General features: G+C 39.4%; 1 protein-coding gene across 1 annotated transcript in view; it reads left to right on the forward strand.

Moving 5' to 3' along the window:
* Nucleotides 1-253: 253 nt before the first annotated feature.
* Nucleotides 254-22,168, forward strand: part of tns1a (tensin 1a) — a 240,106-nt gene continuing 218,191 nt past the window's right edge. Inside the window, exon 1 of the mRNA XM_036570545.1 lies at nt 254-558. Coding sequence (XP_036426438.1) covers nt 349-558 — 210 coding nt within the window. The 5' untranslated portion in view covers nt 254-348. The remainder of the gene's footprint in view (nt 559-22,168) is intronic.

A 22,168-nucleotide genomic window follows, 5' to 3' on the forward strand; every position in this document is an offset into this window, starting at 1 on the left:
AGTCATTTAATATTTTTACCATGTGCAGCCGTACATTTTACCAGTAGAAAGTACAATACTAGCCTTGTGCAGTTTGCAGAGCAGTCAGTGGATGCTGGCTATGGGAATGGAAAAGCTGCTACCTTCGGTCAATAAGAAACCAGGATAGGACATGTCACAGGCCAGTGTGTTCTGTCAGTTGGAGGCTGAACTTTGACCTTTTATGGAGAGCTGTAAGCCCACCACCAGGAAAGAAAAACAGCCTTCAGCACACCGCCCAGGCAGGACATTACTGTGTGATTCCATTACACCCATTTGGTGCTCGTCCAGCCTTTCAATGTCTGTGTGTGTGTGTGTTTGCTGGTGTGTATGTTTTTCCACCCCATTCACAATGTCCCTCAGGAAATGTGTGTCAGGACAGCCCTCGGATGGCCATTGCCTTGCAAATGGGTACAGAAGAGGCAGCCAGAGGGAGCTAATGGAGACCGCTACCTGAGAGGGACAAAGTTTTGTACATGCCTTAGGGCCAGCGTTTGGAGGAGCAGAGCGTGTCCATGCTCAGCAATGTGGCTGTGGCTGGTAAGTGAGCTGCTCGCTGTGTTAAAATGCTGCTGGCGTAATGTGTAAGACAGTGGAGTTCAGGCTGGCGATACACCTGCAGGCTAGAACATTATTTGCAGTTAATACTAAAGTGCAGATGAGAGGACATTGCAGTCGGGTACAGGGAGTTTTTCTGTGATCACTAACTTCAGTGGCTGGACACAGTTCAGGCTGGAACACCAGATTATTGGAAAAAGAAAAATACTATGATGTTCTCCATTCAAAAATGTATTTCATGATATTAAAACATTGTCTTGGCCTTGTTTGGGTTAACTACCACTCTGTTTGCAACAATGCTTAAAGGCCACAAAGCGTTTTTTTTTATTTCTCCATCATTCAATCGGTGTGATATAAATAAACTCATTCAGAGTAGTTTGATGTGGAAGTGTTCATTATAGGGAAACTTACCTATTACAGTGGTGGTTTTCATATCTAGTAAGGAGGAAGTTTGATTAACTAAAGCTACCCCTTTAGATGAGCTAACACTGGAGCTAGGAGGTAACTGAGTTGTGCAACATTACATGCTGAGAAGGACTCGTCTGCCTGTACATGAGGTCTTTTAGCAAACTTTGTTGAAACAGTACAAATAATGGTTGATCTGCCAACAGCTAAATTAGAAAAAGATAATGTAGTTAGCTAACTGATCTTAACATTGTTCTGTAACATCATTTATTGTAACACATCATATTAAATTGCATATCAGTAGCCAAGACAAAGCTTAGTTTAACCTTAGAGCAAACATAGATAGGCCTGTTGAGCTGCAGCGGTGGTCTTCCACCAGATTTAATCCAATACTTTTGCACCCTCCAGATAATCAGGATAACGTGTCTGAATTACACGTTCCAAACTAACTTTGTACTATCCTTTAGACTGATCATTCAGACTCATATACTGCTGTGTATTGTTCTGAGAGGTTTTATCTGATTTTATATTCATTCACTTGACAGAGGAAGTAGTGCTTAGAGATGGTTGTGATTGGCAATCAGTATTTTGCAAATGGGCAATCACTTTTACGTGATATTAAGGCAATACTTTGGGCTGCACAATATGTGCAAAATATCATATTGCATTACATATTGCATGTCTATACACCTATAGCAATCTATACCAAGATTTGGCCTGCATTATTTTGTCTGTTTGCTGGCTCATGTGACTCATTCACAACCCCAAAGAACATCTGTAATTGGTCAGGATGCTTAAAGCACACAATGAAACAATCAGTGAGGCTTATTTTAGTATTGCACTAGGCGATATCAGTACTGGCTGATGAAAACCTTAAATTGTGCAGCCCTAATTCTTACCACTTATATTCTTACCTCAACTCTTGTGGCTGTTCCAGTTCATTTTATGGCATTCATTAACATTTACGTACAGTATCTTTGGCAGTTTATCTGATTGAAGCCCTCGACACCTCCAGGCTCTTAGGATGTTCCATGCTTTGACTTGTCTGAATGCAGTCTCTGAGGGGAGTTTCTCTTGGGGCTGTCTGTAGGTGGCCTCCATGTTTACCACACTGCTTGATACACAGGTGACGTGGATCACAGTGGCCGCAGCAATCATTCTCACATTTACATTTCACTCTTGCTCCCAGAAGACAACAGCTCAAGATGAGGTGTTGCTAAGTGCTGGAATGTGTTTTGTTGGGGCTTGTTGAGGAAAGAAAAGCAGTGAGGTCCAAGACGTTTTTACTGATGGATTGACTTGCTATAGACGAAAGATATTTGTGGCTTGTTTTGACATAGAGCGCACTACGTCATCATTATTTTCCTTGGGACATCATCTTCAAGTTGGCACAGACTTGAAATTGCAGCTTGAAATTCAAAGACATGGTGCATTACTTCTTATGGGTGGATTCCTGTTGGAATTCAAAATAGAATTGTGAATGTGCTACATGAAAAAAGATTCCCTTTTGGTGTGCTCTTTGTTCAAGCAAGGCCTTGTTGTCTTCAAGGGAGGTTTGTGTTGCCTCAGCCAACAGAGGTGTAGCCGTGATCAATAGGTGCATAAAAATCATTATGTAGCTTGAAAGCATAACATTAAGTGTTTAATAGCTGCAATCTGTGCACCGGTGGAGGACAAAGCGGTAGCTGTTTCTGCCTCCGATGAAATAGAAGGGACTGTATGACTGCATGGTTCTCTTCCCAACTTTCAGTTTCATAACTTAATGAGTCATGACCTTAAAACAACTGTGTGCTCATGGAATAGCAATGCTTGGTGGAAGAACTATTTATTGTGATTATTGAATAAAAATGAATAAATAAAATACAAACAAACACAACCCTGTATCCAAAGAAGTTGGGACGCTGTGCAAAATGTAAATGAAAACAGAATGCAATGATGTGCAAATCATTCATACCCTATATTCAATCGAAAATCGTACTAAAACAACATCAAATGTTGAAGCTGAGAAATTGTAAATATATGCCCATTTTGAATTATTGGCAGCAACACGTTTAAAAAAATTTGGGATGAAAAGTCAAGTATAGCTTGTGTATATATATAAGTATAACTTATATAAGTATGTAGCTTCTTAATGTAAAATAGCAAAGAACTCGGGGATCTCATCATCTATGGTACATAATATCATCCAAAGATTCAGAGAATCCTTAGAAATCTCAGAATGCAAGAGACAAGGCAAATCATGGACACTGCATCCTCTGGGCTTTTGGTCCTCCACCGTGTGCTGCCAAAACAGCTCCGACCCGATGAGGCATGGACTCCGCAACCCCTCTGAAGCTATGTGTTTGACATCAAGACGTTAGCAGCAGATCCTTTCAGTTTTGGAAGTTGCGAGGTGAAGCTGCTTTGTGTCAGACTTTCAGCACATCCCACTGGTGCTTGATCTGATTCAGATTTAGGGAATTTGGAGGCCAGGGCAACACCTTGAAATCTCCATGTTCCCCAAGCCATTCCTGAACAATGTGAGCAGTGTGCTATGTTGCATTATCCTGCTGGAAGAGGAATACCATTGCCACTGCTGAACAGAAGCACCCCACAAGCCCTACTATTTTGAAGATGCTGCAGTCATCTGGCCATATTGGTCAGATATCTGGTCAAAGTTGCTCAGGTCTTCACGCCTGCCCTTTTCTTCTGCATCCAACCTGTTGATTAAAATGACCGACAGTTCGCTTACCATATAATATATGCCAGACAATGACGTGCTTTTATTCGCTTCATCTGTGAATGGTCATGATGTGTATATCTGTGTATATATTTTTAAATAAAAATATTTTAGGTGCTTAAGTACACCTATTTTTGTAGGTGAACAGTTCATTAATATTCTGGGATGTCCCTTCAATATTTTTAACAATCAGGATAAATCTGAAATATTTCTATTGTGCAAAACTGTAAAAAGAAACTGAACAATATATAGACAAACCTACATTAGTATTGATTTCTATCACTATCACCACAAACCCAGCTTGTTTCACACACAAGTCTTTGAGACTGCTATGTCTTCTGATGCAGCTGACCAAGTCAGGCAGCTCCTCAGCACAAGAAAAAGTGCAGCAATCTTATCTATAAAAGGCTAAGGCTAACCCCAAAAGATTGGCCAGATGCAATGGACTGGACAGCGGAAGGGGATCAAGAATCTGTTGCATTTTAATTTTCATTTGAAATGTCACTGAAACAGAACTGACTCGGCCATTCAGCTAAACTGGGTAACGTTAGCATTGTTTGCACTGTTGGTACATTGCATTGTCTATGCTTATTTATAGTGTACTAATATAACGGCATAAATCATGCCTGAGGAAGACTTTGAAACAGTACACTGATTAACCTGTATATCTCCCACTGCTAAACTGAAGTTTGGGAGGAGGATCATGCAATATCCTTCAAACATCCCATTTTTACCTTCTGTTTCCTGCTGGCTCTAGCCTGCTAAGATGATTTACTGCAAACATTTAACGCTAAGTAATAACAGTGACTACCATAAGCTGTCTAAATCATGTAAATTTATAAATGAGTTACTGTGTATTGCTGGTGATTAGAAGCTAAATTATAGTTTATATTAAAGATTATATAATAATATTATATTATGTTACTATCCAGCTAAGCTTAGTTGGATCTAGCTCTGGTGGCAGTGGTGATGGCTTTGCTTTTTTACTGTTATGACTGTTTTACCCACTACATATTTAGGCACTATAATTTATTTTTCCTTTGGTGACTCCCCCTCATGCTTCAAGCAATTAGATATGATTATAATCATATCTAATCATTCATAGTCATTCATAAGCATTCACAGTCACATGAATTTCACGCAAGGCCATGCACAGAACCTTTTTGGGGCAAGTGCTCAAAGTTGAAAAGTGAAAACATGGACCAAATTGATACAACACCAACTACAGCATAACTCTAACTACACCAACAACCAGTATTCAAAAAGGAGCATAGCAAGGAATCTTACATCACACCATATTACACCCTAAGATTTACTTTTATTAAAATGAGTTAAGCCTGCTGTCACATTATAGGCTATAACTGAAAAGCATTTCCAAAACAGATGACAAGTAAAATTCCCATAAAATAATCTGCTCTCATTGTGAAAATGAGAGTTAAAAAGGCCATCAGCTCTGCTGCTCTACTAGGCTTAATGAAGTTACTATACAGTCAGCGTTGCAAAAGCCATTAATATGTTACATTACTAACCATTTCAAGTGAATACCAATTTGGATGGTTCATCAATGACTTTTTTAGCATATAAGCTAAAATTACACAAAATCTACAGACTTTTTGGAGAGTTTTTTCATGCACAGATTATTGTACAGTATTATCAATTAGCCAGCGAATGAAGCTACTCACCTTTGAGAAGACATTGTTAATAAAATTGAGTTAAACTGATGGTAAGGTTAGCTAACAGATTAATCCAAATATGATGTTTTATTTCTGTTTTGTCTTTGGAAATGCATAGAAAGTATCATCCTCCAGTCTCTATATGTGTCTGGTACAAAACAGAGGCCTTTCACAACTCCAGGCCGAGAGTTCTCTCCTCTTGCCCAGTCATACAATCTGTGTATGTTGAAGTCATGGTCTGAGCTCCTTTTTGTCGCATTTTTAATGTATTGCAAGACATATTGTGATTGCAGTATTTAGCAGTAATATAATGTAAGGGTTTTGTCTGCCTCATTCATTCCTTTTAGGGACTCCCACCTATTCTATCAGCAGTGCTTCAGTTTATCTCTTATTAACTTCTAAATGCTCTTTAATAGACAGTTGACTGTATTGACGTGTTTTACCTTTCGACAACACTTATAATCCGAGTAAAGAGAGAGAAAGAAAGAGAATGAGTGAGACAAGTAAAGAGAGAGAGGGAGACATTGTCATTTACCATGTCTTCACCAACCATGCTGACCATGCATAGAATCTCTTACCCCATGCCATTAGCTGTGCAGTGCTCCTGTGTGCATGTAATAAATGTAATGGAATTGGCTGGGATGTCTTTTACATACGTTGCAGTTTAGAGCTCGGGGTGGATGCCGTCATGGCCTCTCCACACAACTCACTAAGGAGACGTAGAAAGTGCACATGATGTACAATGTCATGAAAAAGAGAGTGATTGTGTGTTCATTTATATAGCAAGGTCAAATTTTCCTGTGGTGCTCTGAGTTCTTAAATGTATTAGAAATGTTGCTAGCCTGAAAAATATCTTGACAAACCATCAGCAAAAAAAAAAGGAAAAAAGCGCTACTAGCAGTTACAAAGTTTCCTGCATGGTCTTCAGCTTATGATTCCAAGGAAAGCGTTAAATTGAATGCATTAATTATAAACATTACAATTAAATAAATAAATTATTATATCGACCAACCAATCAGTCAATCAATCAATCAATCAATAAATAAATATATAAAAATGTAAAAAAAAAACTTTTTCTTTGTCAAAAATCTTGTTTCTCCAAATTGGTGTATTTTCAAAAGAAGGAAAAAAACATTTTAATGTTTTCAAATTTTGAAAAAAAAAACAAAAAAGCAAAAATGTGCATACAAGGTTTTGCCCCAACAGTGATAATTTATTTTTTTTTTAATAAAATTAAAGATAGAACAAAATTAACTTTTATAAATACTTTAAATATAAAGAATGGGAACTTTTATTTAACCCATGTGTGGTGTTGATGTTTTTGTTACTCAGTAGTCTGGTCGACCCGCCGCATTATTGTTTTTTTAAATACAGCCATAACAATTTATGTAAAAATACATTTAAAATATCACAAATGGCCAGTGTAGGGTTCTCCTTTAGCAGCTGTAGCCAGTCAGCAGCCCTCACATACACACACACATATACAAACACATACACACACAGACACACACACACCCTAACAGCAGGCCATGTAGGAGGAGAACTGAGTGAAGAGACACAGCACCTCCACACTTTTATTCCCTGCGGGTTCACCCCAACACCACGTGTAATATAAATGTGTAGGGGGTTTACAGTGTCATTGAAAATGTGTTATTTTATATGTGCTTCACAAAAAATGAGCAAAGGCCAGTGAATCAGAGGTTGAAATAATGAAAAAAACACATCATTTTTTTTTGGTAAACACTGAAAATGGGTCCCACAGACCCGAACACCACACACACACACACACAAAAAAAAGTTTTTGTTGGTTCATGTAGTACTGTGCAGAAGTCCACAAAAGTTTGTGTTTAAAGTGTTGCATGATTGCATGATTAAAGTGTTCTTTGCATCATAAAATGGTTCCTCAGATTGATGGAAAATGTGCATGAATGTGCTGTAGATGGTTCTATATAGAACTTTTTTGAAAAAGGGCACCCAAAAGAGTGCTTCTGTTGTTGCAAGCTTAGCACAATAGAAGAACCCCTTTGGGTGCTATATAGAACCATTTTCAAAAACATTCTAAATAGAACCATCTACAGCTTATTCTCCATCAATCTATATGACCCTTTAAGGATGCATTTTCCAGCATCAGGAAATGATGTAAACATATATTTAACAGAAATCTACACAGAAGCCTCAACAGCTAATTTACATATCTCACTTCTCAGTATTTAGTGTGTCCGCCTTTTGTCTTTATTGCAGCTTCCGGTCCTTTCAAGGGAGGCTTGTTTTCAGTTTTTCAAAGAAATCTGCAGGGATATTTTTCTGCACACCAAAGTTCAGTCTTAGAAGTTGGTTGCATTTTCTGCTTCTCACAATCAAAGTAATCCTAAACACATTTAGTGATGTTGAGGTCTGATAGCTGTTATTCAGGGAACACCAGAATCTTCTCTATATTTCCTTTTCTAACAGCTAAGTAACAGCTTCTCGACAGCTACACATCCTTTCAGACCCATAGTGCTGAGTTGTCTTCTCACAGTGGAAGGATGGACAGAAACACCTGTTCTTTTTTTCAGATCTGAAGCAAGTGTGGAGCTTGATTTTCTCCTCTCTGTAAAAGATGAAAGTACTGTTTTGGTGACAGTTTTGGTGGTCTACCAGGATTTGCATGAATGTTAGGAGTCCCATTTTCTCTAAACCTTTCAATCATTTTTTCAACTCAAGTGTCTGAAACTCCCTTTTTTCACTAATTTGACTTTCCCTTTCTTATGTAAGTGGATTATGCTATTTCTAAAATATCTCCTAAAATACAAATAACATACTTAATAGCCATGTTTACTGCAAATTAGATAAACTCGTCAGTTGGCATAACCTCAGTTATGTGGAGGTTCCTTGACCATAAAAAATGTTCTTCACACTTGTTTCTTTCATTGACTAAAATGGTTCTTTAAAGAAGCAGTCATTGAATTGTGGGTTTTTATGAAAACAACCTTTTTGGCATCTTTATTTTTAAGAGAATTTTAGAAAAAAAACACTTTTGCTGTAGTGTGGACATTTTTTCATCAGCATTCAAAGAAAAACAACTTCTGTCTTCCCTTATCCCAACACTCATGACGTATGTAATCACATAGACGATCACCCATGTATATATTTCATTTTTGGGTGGAGAAAATGGCCAATCACAGCTGTTCTCCTGTCTTGACAATACCCAGGCCACTTGAGCTGATCTTAGAGCCCCTCCCTCTCTCACTCCTCTCCACTCTCTTCCCTTTTCCTCTTTCTGCCTCTGTGGCCTACTTCTCCCTCTGCTCTGCCTCTCATATGTGATAAAAAGATTTAGCTGAAAAGAAGCCTCTTGCCTGCTGAGGAATGCTTCATTTGGTGCCTCATTTAAATCACTCGCATTCATAATGTTGAGACATTCAAACTCGATCATATCAGACGCTTCTTCTTGTTAATTACACAGAACAGTCTGTGCTTTGGTACCATGATGTTCTTATAGCTTCATTTTGTGCACTTAATCGTGCACATGTATTTTAGTAATGTTTCATGGTGTGTGGGGCTGCACGATATGGACAGAATACTAGCTTTGCACTACTGTGATTGGTCAGGATGCTCAAAGCACACAGCGTTTGGTTACACCTTGCATTAACATGTGTTTTGTGTCCAGATTGTATCTGGATAAACTTTGGCCAGATTCCATGTACACTTTTCACTAAAACACACCAGCCAGATGAGATCAGATTTTACGCTCTCCATGTAAAAAACACATTGACACGTGCGTCGTTACTGTTTTCTTTTTTCACTATTATGATATGAATTAACAAGCTTGACTTGGACATGTTAATCATTCTAGAGTGCAAGAAAGCTCTTGGTTTGGGGATAACTATCTTGCTTTTCGTTGTTTAATCACTGACTTTGCTCACAATACATCCTGTGGGAGTGTATACACCTGGCTTTTCATGAAAACGCACGTTGAAGATGTCAACAGGCCGATAGACCTCTGAAGTTGTGCGTCATTCTGTAGTCTGCATCATGTCCATATTAGAAACTCTGAGTCTAAGCTGGTTTTCTCAATAAAAATGGAGAGCATTTTTGAAAACTGCCGCTGCTGTGTCCTATGGTGTACAAAAATGCTCCAAACCTGATACGATTTATTCTACAAATGTTTTTCCCTAACGTTATTGGATCCTGTGAATTATGACTTCTTTTAGCAGATGAAATCTGAACAAGCACTTCTGCAAACTGAAATGACACTGCACACTATTAAACTTCAAAACTGTTATTTACCAACACCAGATACTCAAACTCAGACTACTACTGTCAATGCAACCTAACCATCCCATTTGACAAAGCTTATACTGGTTTGTGTGGGGTGTTTTGGTGAGTTTTGTCCTTATGACATCAATTCAGTCTGCAGCAGTGTTAGCTTGCATGTAGCAATAGTCATGTTTCAGCTCTATAACAGCCTCATTATTTTGAGGATCCTGCAATGTCCTGAGACAAAAGTGTCCTTCGGGTTTGGAGCACTTTGGTCAGACTGGCAGTTTTCGGAAATGTTAGAAGACATTAACGAGTTCCTAATATGGGCATGATGTCAACTACAGAATGAGGACATGACTTCATTCAGGAGTCTGTTTGCATATTGTAGCTAAGAATGTAATATCTCAGTGGCACTCGTAGTACCAATATGTAAAAGCCTCTTTTGTGCACAACAATAAGTGTACTCAGCAGTAATCAATGGCAGGTTGTTCTCAAAAGGAAAAGCAAGGTCACAAGGCGAGGAGAGCCAGAAGTAATTGCACTGTGCTGTCCTGAGGCAGTGTCCTGCTGCAGGCAGCGCGTTCATGTCTTTGTCCTAGACATCCCCGGCTTCAAGCCGACTAATTGTGGAGATTAGAATGGTTTCTTGAGGGACCGGATGCTCTCTCAAATCTAAACGCTGCCCTTCAAAACTTCAATGCTTCTAATACAAATATATAACAGGAAATATTTTTTTCAATAACTTAAAGCACAAATATCTTACCTTTTTCATGTATTGCATTTTTTCTATCTGGACTATTATGTTGGTTTATGTAACAAAAGTAGTCACAAATAATTTTTCATGACCGTTTTCCAATTTCTCTCTAGAATTAAATCTCCCTTTTTTGGTCCTGTGCCTTTAAGACTGATACACCGATCAGGCATAACATTATGACCACCTCCTTGTTTCTACGCTCATTGTCCATTTTATCAGCTCCACTTAGTATAAAGGTGCACTTTGTAGTTCTACAATTACAGACTGTAGTCCATCTGTTTCTCTGCATACTTTGTTAGCCCCCTTTTACCCTGTTCTTCAGTGGTCAGGAACCCCATGGACCCTCACAGAGCAGGTACTATTTGGGTGGTGGATCATTCTCAGCACTGCAGTAACACTGATGTGGTGGTGATGTGTTAGTGTTTGTTGTGCTGGTCTGAGTGGATCAGACACAGCAGTGCTGCTGGAGTTTTTAAACACCTCAGTGTCACTGCTGGACTAAAAATATCCAGCCAACAGCGTCCTGTGGGTGGCATCCTGCGACCACTGATGAAGGACTAAAGGATGACCAACACAAACTGTGCAGCAGCAGATGAGCTATCGTCTCTGACTTTACATCTAGAAGGTGGACTGACAAGGTAGGAGTGTCTAATAGAGTGGACAGTGAGTGGACACAGTGTCTCCAGCAGCACTGCTGTGTCTGATCCACTTGTACCAGCACAACACACACTAACACACCACCACCACATCAGTGTTACTGCAGTGCTGAGAATGATCCACCACCCAAATAGTACCGGCTCTGTGAGGGTCCATGGGGTTCCTGACCTTTGAAGAACAGGGTAAAAGGGGGCTAACAAAGTATGCAGAGAAACAGATGGACTACAGTCTGTAACTTTAGAACTGCAAAGTGCACCTATATAGTAAGTGGAGCTGATAAAATGGACAGTGAGCATAGAAACAAGGAGGTGGTCATAATGTTATGCATGATTGGTGTATACAGTGCCTTGCAAAAGTATTCAGTCCCCATAAAAGTCATCAGATTTGTCTGGATTACAAATTAATTTTTGACATTTTGTGCTATTATATTTTATTTCAAAAGATTGGCCCTCAAAATGTATTAATTGAACGTGATATTTTATAAAGAAAATATTCTGTGACAAAAATGACTAAAAAATACTGTTTGCTTTTTTTTTTACACAGATGACAGATATTTCTCTAACAATGATAAAGTTGGCATACAATTGGCCTCTGTTTGTGAATCATTAAAAAAATTCACATTTTCTGGATAAAATACCTGTTTAATTCAAGTACCACTGGTCAGACTGTGAACCTAAAGGAAAACTGTGAAAATTAGGACCAAAAATCTTTGTAAGAAATTAGAGATAAAGTTACAGACATGCACAAGAAAAAGGAAAAGGTCGTAGCCTATAATAATATTCAATATCCCAATGAGTGCTGTTGGAATAATTGCGAGGAAATGAAAACTACATCGTACTACAACCTATCGGAGCAAGAAGTGGATTTGTGAGGAAAGCCTCAGAGAGGCCAACAGTCTCTTTGAAGGTGCTACAGAGTTCAGTGGCTGAGACTGGAGTGAAAGTGTACCAGTCAACAATATCAAGAGCTCTGCATACAAGTGGCCTATTCAGGAGGGTGGCTAAAAGAAGCCATAAATGACTAAAAAACACATCAAAGCACATCTGGAGTTTGCCAGAAAGCATCAGAGTGACCCAGTTAAAATGTGGGATAAAGTTTAGTGATCAGATGAGAGAAAAAATGGAGCTTTTTACCAAAATATAAAACGCTATATGTGGCATAAATGCAACACTGCCCATTCCTCTACAAACACTACTCCAACAGTAAATGGTGTGAGTGGCAGCCTTAAGTGGGGACTGTGAATTTGTTACAATTGAAAGATAGGGTTGCCACCCGTCCAGGATTTTCCTTGATTGTCCAGGTTTTAGGTTGCCTGTCCAGGCAAAAATGAATTTCATTCCTAGGAATGGATTCCTGTCTAGGAATCCAAACAGTTTCATAAGCTAATATTCCTGAAGTTTAAATTGCTTCTTTTTATGCAGTCATGCCATTTAGATACAAAGTATGCGTTTGATTGGCTCAGATTATCCTCAACTATAGATAACTGTTTGGAAAGGTGCTTTGCTGGTGATATGTTTAGGCACCAGACAGCACTTCAGCATGATAACCAAGAAGATTATCATAACTCCTTAACATTCTAGGTTTATGTCATACAAAGGCTTATTGTTCAGTAACTACAGAGACGTCAATGCAAAATAATGGAGATTATTCTTAGGTTATAGAAGTGTGTAATACAACTTTAAGTCATGTAGCTGAACTAATCTATGTACCTTAGACTGCATTGCAAAAATATCCACCAAGGCACTACATAAAAAACATTACATTAATAAATGAAGCCGCTGATCAAGTGTCCAGGACTTTTACAGGGCTGAGGTGGCAGCCCTATTGAAGGATGGAAGGATAGTGCAAAATACAGGGAGATACTGCAAAACTAATTGCTTCAGTCTGCCAAAAAACTAAAGCTTGGGAGAAACTTGCAGCAGCAGGACAGTGATCCCACACACAGGGCCAAAGCAACACAGGAGTGGTTGAACAAAAAAAAGATGAGTGTTCTGCAGTGTCCACGTCAATATCCAGATCGAGAATCTGTGGCCCTATTTGAAAATTGCGATCCACAAGCGTCATCCAACCAACCTCAGCAACCTGGAGCAAATCTGCCAGGAAGAATGAGTGAAAATAACTCCCAAAACAGTGTGCAAAGCTGTTAGAAACACACACCAACAGACTTAAAGCTGTTATTGCAGCAAAAGGTGGTTGTCCCAAGTACTAGTACGAAGGGGTTGAATACTTATGCAAGAAGCTTTTTCCAGTTTCTGCTGACAAATAATGAATGTGTCATTTGTAATCTGAATCTGAGTACTTTTAAGGAGGATGAATACTTTTGCAAGGCACTGTATGTAAACTATCTCTGATTGGCTGCCCTGTATTATGTCCAGTTTTAAAAAAGTAGCTAAACTGCTATAGACGGAATAGCTGAATATGTGTGAATGTGTTTTTTTTTTTCTGTAAATTTTCACCCCAGTTTAGTCATGTCCAATTCCACTGCAATAACATGGGTGTGTGCAACCAAAGCTAGGAGAGTGGAGGCTAGCACCTGCTTCCTCTGATTCATGTGAAGCCACCCATCATATCTTTTTGTACATCAGTGGACAGGGCTTGGAGGAGAATGCTTACTTTTTGTTATGTCAGCTAAGATGTCTGTTTTGAGAGAGCGAGGCCAACTGATCTTTCTTAGACTCTCAGACGGTTGTTCCACTCAGGAGATTTTCACCATCATAAAAACATTAAAATCAAATCATCTGTTTTTCAGCTTAGTTTCCATAGATGAACCATGTGGACTGGAATGTGAATGGTACATTTTGAAGCTTTAATACAGTTTAGATACTACATCAGACTCTCTCATCATCAGACTTTAAATAAAAAAAAGCAATAAGAATTCAGTTTCCTGATAAGGACTCTTTCAGATGTTTTCTTCACAAAAACTTTATAAAGACTAAGATTTATTTTGTTGAAAACAGTATGCCATGGGAGAAATTCTATACCCCACATATTTTAGCCAGTTGTTGTGATGTCAGTACTCATCAGCATTTAAACCTTTCAGGTGTTTAATTCACCTCTGATTTATGATAAAGTTATGACTTGCAGGTATTTCATTCTCTTTATTTGCCAGATCAAAAAGTAACAGTGGAAACGAAACATTCCTCAGAAAATTTCAGAAGAAGGCAAGGTGTCCTGAAATTTTTGACAGGTAGCGTATGCCCGAGACTCCCTCCACAGCCCAGTGAGCTTGTGCTCATGTAGCTCTCGGCCTTGTGCTTCATGCCTCCTTTAATGCTCATTCGGGGTGGTGAGGTTTTAATGAGCTTCACAGAGCGCTAATTCTGCATGTGAAGTTAACCCTGATTGCAGATTTAGGATAAGCAGGAGCTTAATCCAATTTCTAAAGGCTCAACACCCAGACTGGAGAGGCTGAACTGTTCACTGTTTCTCTTGCTGCAGTGCAACTGATTCATTTTGCAAACTGATGATCAAACTCTTCATCACGAGCATTTTAAAAGGCAAAGGCTGATGTGGTCTCAGGTCAGAGAAGGGTGTTTAGGCCAGAAAGGTCTCAAGGTCAGACTGTGTGTATTTGATTAATGTTCTGTATGGACAAGTTTGGGTCTAAACTTTTGTCTCAATGTCAAAAATGACCAAATTGTGGCAAAAGTGTAAAGAATGTTTCTTTGTTGCTGAAAAATAAGACTATATACACAATATGTGGTTGACTGCTGTAGGCTGAATGGGCGGATGTATGTGAATGTCTCATATCTTTCTCAGTTTGATGTTGATTCTGCATTTAAGACCTAAATGTAGAGCTAGAGCTTCTTTTTGAATCTGTGCAAGATGTTAATACCTAAAGACGTATGATGTGTCCTGAAAGACAGTCTGACCTGACACCTCAGAGTTTTATTTTATTTATTTAATTATTTAGATAAATTATTATTTCAGGCTTTACTGGGCAGCGCACACACACCATATTTCAGACTGTTGTTTACTAATCTACTAATGTTACGTTACTTAATAGAATGGATTGACCTCTCGCCAAACGAATATATTTTCTGACCTTTTTTCAGCTTGATAGTTTTGAAAACAAATTTCAAACAAATGGCTTTCCCTCTTTATCTTCACTACAATAGCATTTAGCCAGTAATAGTACATTCATTCCTACCATAACACCACTTGGTACTGAGGCTGCCATATGACAAACTTTGATCTATAAAAACTGGCAAGCATATAACTAAAAATGCTAATAGTAGCCATTCGAATCATGGATTTTGTCTGTACTTTTGTCCATTTTTATAGACAAATCCTTTTCACAGAAAAAACTTAAATATGACATTTTTCTGCAAATTTTAGCTCACAATTTCCATTTATTAGCTGCGTTTAATGTACTGGAAAATAATAAGACATAAATAAGACACAAAAATGTGCCATAACTTTTGCACAGGCCACATTTTATGTTTTATTTTTTCCCCAATAAGTTAAATTAAGTAAATAAATAGGAATTGTGTATTAACATGTGTAGAAGTGTATTCCCTGTAGAGGATGAGTAAACTTTTTTCAATCAGAAAATCAACACAACAAGTAATTCAACCAGGGGAGCCCAAACTTTTACACATTGCTGCATATATAAGAGTACAGTGTGTGCAGAAAGGCTGAGATGGTGGAGTTGTGGCTCACAGTGTAAACATTATAGTCACAGTATGCATGCCACTGAAAATGACACTCACAGTGAGTGCATGTAGTTACTGATCCTCCGTGTTTTAGTAGCCCTGCAAGTCAGTAAAGGAGTTCTTTGACTATTTGGCTATTCACCAAAAAATGTTTTAGCCTTTTCGTTGTTTCTTCAGTAGCCTTGCATGCTCTCGTAGCGTGTGACAGTGTGGATGAATGGAGAGTGAGATTTTTCTCTGCTTGAGCAGAGCAATGGGAGAAGTTCACCATAATGACCCTGCTGTCTGCTGCACACACACATTTGTGAATCCCTCAATCCCTGAAATGGCTGCGGTGATCAATAAAAGAGAGAGACGACTCCTCACTCAACATAATTACTCCAATTAATCACCGTCCCCAGGCACCAGGTTGCTGAACGTAGCAGATCCAGCTTCATATGGAAGCACAGGTGCTGCATCCACCAGACTACATGAGACTACTTTTGCAAGCCACACTTCTGGCTCCCATCAGAGAGTCCTGGCGGGTTTCTCCAGTCAGCATGGCCAGTAAAATAGGCCATTTTAGTAAAATTTGATATTTGAATTTGTAAGGCACTATTTGAAAAAGTTTACAAAAACAGCTACTCTATAATAAACTGCTTTGACTTGTGTGGGACAGATACATTATCCAAAGCCTATGATTCAAGAACTTCAGTTAAAGGGTTTCTATGGCTGAGCAGATGCATATAAACCTAAGATCACTAAGCATAATGCCAAAGGTTGGCTGAAATGGTATAAAGCATGCTGCCACTGCACTCTGGAGCAGTGGAAACGTTTTCTCTGATAGTGATGGTGATCAGTTTCTGAAAGACTCATCTGAGTTTGGGGAAGGCCCATTCCTGTTCCAGCATGACTGCACCCTGTGCACAAAGCAAGCACCTTAAACACATGGTTTGACAAGTTTGATGTGTCACTGTCCACTGTCTGAGTCCTGGCCTCAACCTCACTGAACACCTTTGGGGTGAATTGGAATGTAAATTGTGAGTCAGGCCTTCTCAACATCAGTGCCTGACCTCTCAAAAAGGCACAAATTCCCACAGACGAAAAAACCCCACAAAACCTTATCAATGCCCCATAATATTGGAATGTGATGTCCAACAAGCTCATATAGGTGTGATGGCCAGGTGTCCACATACTTGTAGTCAGACGATGCTAATATAAAAAATGATCCATGGGAAACAAAGTTGTGTGCCCATTGGCAAACATGCAAGATATCTTGTTTAGTTGCTACTGAGTTCTTTGAATAACTGTTGAATAACTTTTAAAAACAGGATTTAATTTTTTTTTTTTATTTAGCTCTTTAAATATCACTCTGAAGCAACTGCTTGCTATGGTGAACAGCTAGCATTTTGCTTGGCAAACAGAAGTTTCTGATTGTTTTAAGTTGGACTAAAAAACTAGTGCACAGAAGTGAGAATACACAGCAGTGCTGTTAGCCAATCAGAGTATAACTGACCAAATAGAGATTTTATGGATCTTACTACATACTACATTCAGTACTATATACTGAATATTAGACTTCAGTGTCCAATGTCAGACAAACCTTCATAACAGCCGATAGCATCATGCTGCTGTCGTACCACAAAGTGGGTGTAGACATTAAGCGTTGCCTTTTTTCTAGAATTAGAATGAACAAATGCAGAGAGTGACAGACATCTTTATGAGCCTGCTGTTTTAGTCTCCTAGCAGTGGACTTTCAGTGGCTGCAGCAAAATTACCAGGGCAACAGTGGAAGAGAGGGATTGAATTACTCTCTCATGGACGGACTGAGGGGCTGGTATCCAGGGGCAACCTGTAAACTGTGTACACATCTGAGTAGAAGGACAGGCCTAATTTCATTTAACGCTAGAGTCGGAATTTGCCTCTATAGACTCCTCATTGCTACAAAACACATCTGTTCAATTCCACAGACAAGCACAAGTGCACACCAGCTAAAAAGGATTCTTTAAAGGAGCTAGAACATGCTGGGTAATTAGTATTCATTATTATTTACTGTACAGTTTAACTCTATGAGGGCCATATCTGCACTGTCACAGTGAAAGACCATCATCTGACAAAAATAACCAAAATAAAAAACAAACATATATTTACAAAAAACAAGCAAACAAAAACAAGAGCCAATATTGTATTTTAAGCCCTCCTGCACTCAGAAACAGATTTTAATTGTTAAATCCTCTTGAATGACTTATTATGATTATATAAATTGACATTTTCATCAAAATCTAATTATTTTCAGATTTTCCACTGAAAACAGACTTTCTCAGTACATCTGTATTAAAACTACTATAGGGGCACTATTTGAGCTTATTTTTTGACATCATAAAACAGAGTTGAACTTGAACATCCTATATACGAACCTCAATTCCAAAAATGTCAGGACAGCATGAAAACAGAAAGCAGTGATCTGTAAATTCACTTTGAGCTGTATTTAAATGAAAACAGCACAAAGACACAATATTGAATGTTTTACCTTATCTGCATTGTTTTTATAAATTTATGGTCATTCTGAAACTGTTGATCTTTACATGTTCCAGAAAGATGGGGCAGAACCCATATATATCAACCCATATATATATATATATATATATATATATATATATATATATATATATATATATATATACATCTATGGTACTTTTCTTTTTCTTAAGTTTTTTCAACTGCCCCCTTGTAGAAGACCACTTGGCTATTGGCTCTCAGGTCATTTGGAGTTGACATCTGAAAAAAATGTGGTAAAGGTTTTTTTTGAGATGGGAACATTTTCATATTTTATTTATCTTTATTGGCCATCTTAGGCCATTTTGTTCTAAGTTTATATCTTAATAAATGGGTTAAACTACATGTTGATGGGGTATTTTAAGGTGCACACTTATTTTCATAAACCAGCAATAAAGAATTATGTAGTAGTGCCTTCACAGAAGTGTCACATGCATATGGTGAATGGACCTGAAGATACATATCATTTTCTGCCTTGTGTGAGAATGTGTGTGTCTGTGTGTGTATGTAAGTGTGTTGTGCATGTGTGAAACACAGTACAGCAGAAAAGTCCCCCTGGCAGTCATCATGATACATCATCTCTCATAGATCTCCTCTCTAAGTACACTCAGATCAGATTTGTCCACAGGGATTCTAGCCTCACGATAATGATGAGGCTGCCATTGACTCTCTCTCTCCCTCTCTCTCTCTCTCTCTCTCTCTCTCTCTTTCTCTGTGACTCTCTATGTTTGACTCTCTCTCTCCTTTTCTCTCTTTGCTGGCTCCTCAGCTAGCTCCTCCATGAGTCAGCACCTCATCAAAGCTAACGCCGCTAAGCCCTACAAATGTGTCCAGATTGATTGTTGCATTATTAGGTCTCTGGGTCATGTTGTTGTCGGTGTTGCTTATACACTCCACACATTGAGGAGCAGGTAATGACTGCCCCCAACCCCCTGCTGTGGGTGACACTGGAGTTTGCCTGCTGTTGATCTGACATGTATTCGTATCTCTGTTGCTCACCTCGTAGTTGGCTATGTGCATGAAAACAATAGAACGGGGAACACAGCAAGGATCAGAGGCAGCTTTGTGGGGAAGAAAGAAAGGGCTGGTTGTGATGATGAGTGATGCTGTGATTAATCCGATCTTTAGTGCATTGGGTGAGAGTGATAGTAGCCCACCATGGAAAAGTTGAGCACTGCAGTACACAGCACTGATTAAAACCACAAATTATTTTGAAGAGATGACATCTTTATGTCTTAGTAATAGATTGTTCTAATGTGTAATTATATAATAATATATGTGCTAATTACTAACACAACTTTGTGTCTTCAAAATTTAGAAAATATATACGTTTTATATACAAAAAAGGTCATAATTCTGACCTGACATATGTAAACGGGCTCTGTTCTGAGCGGCTGCCCTGTATTAGGCCTTATTCAAAAAGCTGTATAGGCTGAAACACTACTTAACTTCAGCATGAGTGGGCAGGGCTAAACTGCTGCAGACTGGACAGGTGGATATATGTAAATGAGCTGAGAGAGTGATATCACTAAAACACTCAAAACTCATTCAAAATGGGCTGTTTTATGGTGCAGTTTTCACACTACACTGAGAGTGAGAGATACATGAGTAAACTTGAGTTGTTCATGATGTGGACCCTTTGACGTACATTATATCAAGACAATGTAAAGTAAAAAGATATTGATTTATTGCTTTTGGCTAATTTATCATGAAATATTTAGACAATGTAAAGGGCATTCAGCATTTTGTGGTGTCTCCAGTCAGTGATTGCCAGTGTACTATCCCCTTTAAGACAAAGCAGTATAGAAGAGACAAACCAGAGAGAAAGTCTGAGCCGGTGAGTGGGGGTGGGGGGGTGTTGCTGTTTTAGTGGGGATAGTTGTTCCGATTCTCTTCTTAAATGCTTAAAAACACCCACTCCACAGTGAGGTGGAAGTCATTGACATGGCCTGAATTTTGGGGTGGCATCTGGGGTGGCCAGTCAGATTTCAGGGAACAGCCTGGCTGTCATGTAAGGGATGTGCAGGGAGGCTGGATTTAAGTGCAAGCAGACTTTAATAACCAAAATAAGCTAACAAGGTACAAAGCAACTAACTACAAGACTTAAACAAAGAAACACAAAGAGCAAACAACACAAGGCAGGGAAAGAACAACTACAGACAAAGTGACAAGTAGATCACACAAACACTAACTGAAACAAAGGGCTAGATAAAGGTTACAACAAATGGGGAACGCCTGGGGGAGGAAGGAGACAGAAACTACAGACAGGTGAAGATACTAATGGAGAAGGTGGGGAGAGGGCGGAGCACAAGAACCAAAACAAAAACACAAGCACGTGGCAGAAAGCACATGGCTACAAAACAAAGCAAGAAACAGACACAGGAACAAGGGGAAACCCTGACAGAACCCCCTTCCTAACGCGCGAATAACAAGTCATCTGATGTGGGAGCTGCGTAGGAGGAGGGACCAGAAAAACATGAAATGTGACCAAACAGGAGACAAAACAGGAAACAGGACACCAGGACTGGGAGCTTCAACTAAACTGGGCATGGGACTGGACAAGGGACTGGCTAACAAACAGGGACAGAGACTATGAGAGTAACAGGGACAGGGATAATGACAGGAACAGGGACAGATGCAAATCTAGAAATGGACACAAAAATGGTAATGTTAACAGGCACAAACATTCTAACAGAAATGGGAACAAAACGTGAGGTAAAACATTGTCTAGACACAGGATAAAACAGACTGAAAGTTCTTAGGTTGGGCAGTGGACTGCAAGGGCGGCCGGGGCACAAGAAAAGGAGTTGCCCAGGGCACGGGAACAGGAACAGGAGCTGCCCAGGGCACTGGAACACACCGGGGAGCTGGCACTGGAGCACGCCGGGGAGCCGGCACTTGACACACAGAGGTAAGTAGGTCAGGAGATACAGATGCTGTGGGCAAGTCCATAAATTTAGAGGCTGCAGCAACGTTCTCGGAGGCAGGAGGGCCTGCTGCGACGTCCTCGGAGGCCGGCGGGCCTGCTGCGACGTCCTCGGAGGCAGGTGGGTCAAGGGAAGCGGTGGTGAAAGCAGACATGGGCTGTCTCTGTCTCTCTCCCCATCCAGGATGGTGGAGATGTGGGCCCCCACCAGAGAGAAATGGCTGAAGTTGTCGAAGCAAATGGTAACCCTCCTGAAGCATAAGCTCATTCTCCTCGATGAGCTTTTTTTGTACTTTGAACAAGCTCGCTAAATCCACGTTGAACGGCATGGTCTTCTGTCATGTAAGGGATGTGCAGGGAGGCTGGATTTAAGTGCAAGCAGACTTTAATAACCAAAATAAGCTAACAAGGTACACAGCAACTAACTACAAGACTTAAACAAAGAAACACAAAGAGCAAACAACACAAGGCAGGGAAAGAACAACTACATCAGACAAAGTGACAAATAGACCACACAAACACTAACTGAAACAAAGGGCTAGATAAAGGTTACCACAACTGGGGAACACCTGGGGGAGGAAGGAGACAGAAACTACAGACAGGTGAAGATACTAATGGAGAAGGCGGGGAAAGGGCGGAGCACAAGAACCAAAACAAAAACACAAGCACATGGCAGAAAGCACATGGCTTCAAAACAAAGCAAGAAACAGACACAGGAACAAGCGAAAGCGTGACACTGGCCACCTCAGCCACCCCTTTAAAACCGCACACGAGAGGAAGTCAAAATCAGAGGAATTTCATTTTTCATTATGAAATTGTTCAGTTGTAAAGTCATTTGCAGTGATTTATTATAAAACACTCTGTCCTAGAGAAAACTAAGTTATTTTACCATGGTTGTTAAAGTTCACATTCAACAGAATATCAACTGGATGCATTTTATTGTCTGTTGAGTTGAGGCAACTACATATATATAAAAGAAAGCAGAAAATGCATTTATTGAGGCTAGGATTACAGTGGTAGTAAGGT

The sequence above is a fragment of the Colossoma macropomum genome, unplaced genomic scaffold (assembly GCF_904425465.1).
Source record: "Colossoma macropomum unplaced genomic scaffold, Colossoma_macropomum, whole genome shotgun sequence".
Classification (NCBI taxonomy): Eukaryota; Metazoa; Chordata; class Actinopteri; order Characiformes; family Serrasalmidae; genus Colossoma; species Colossoma macropomum.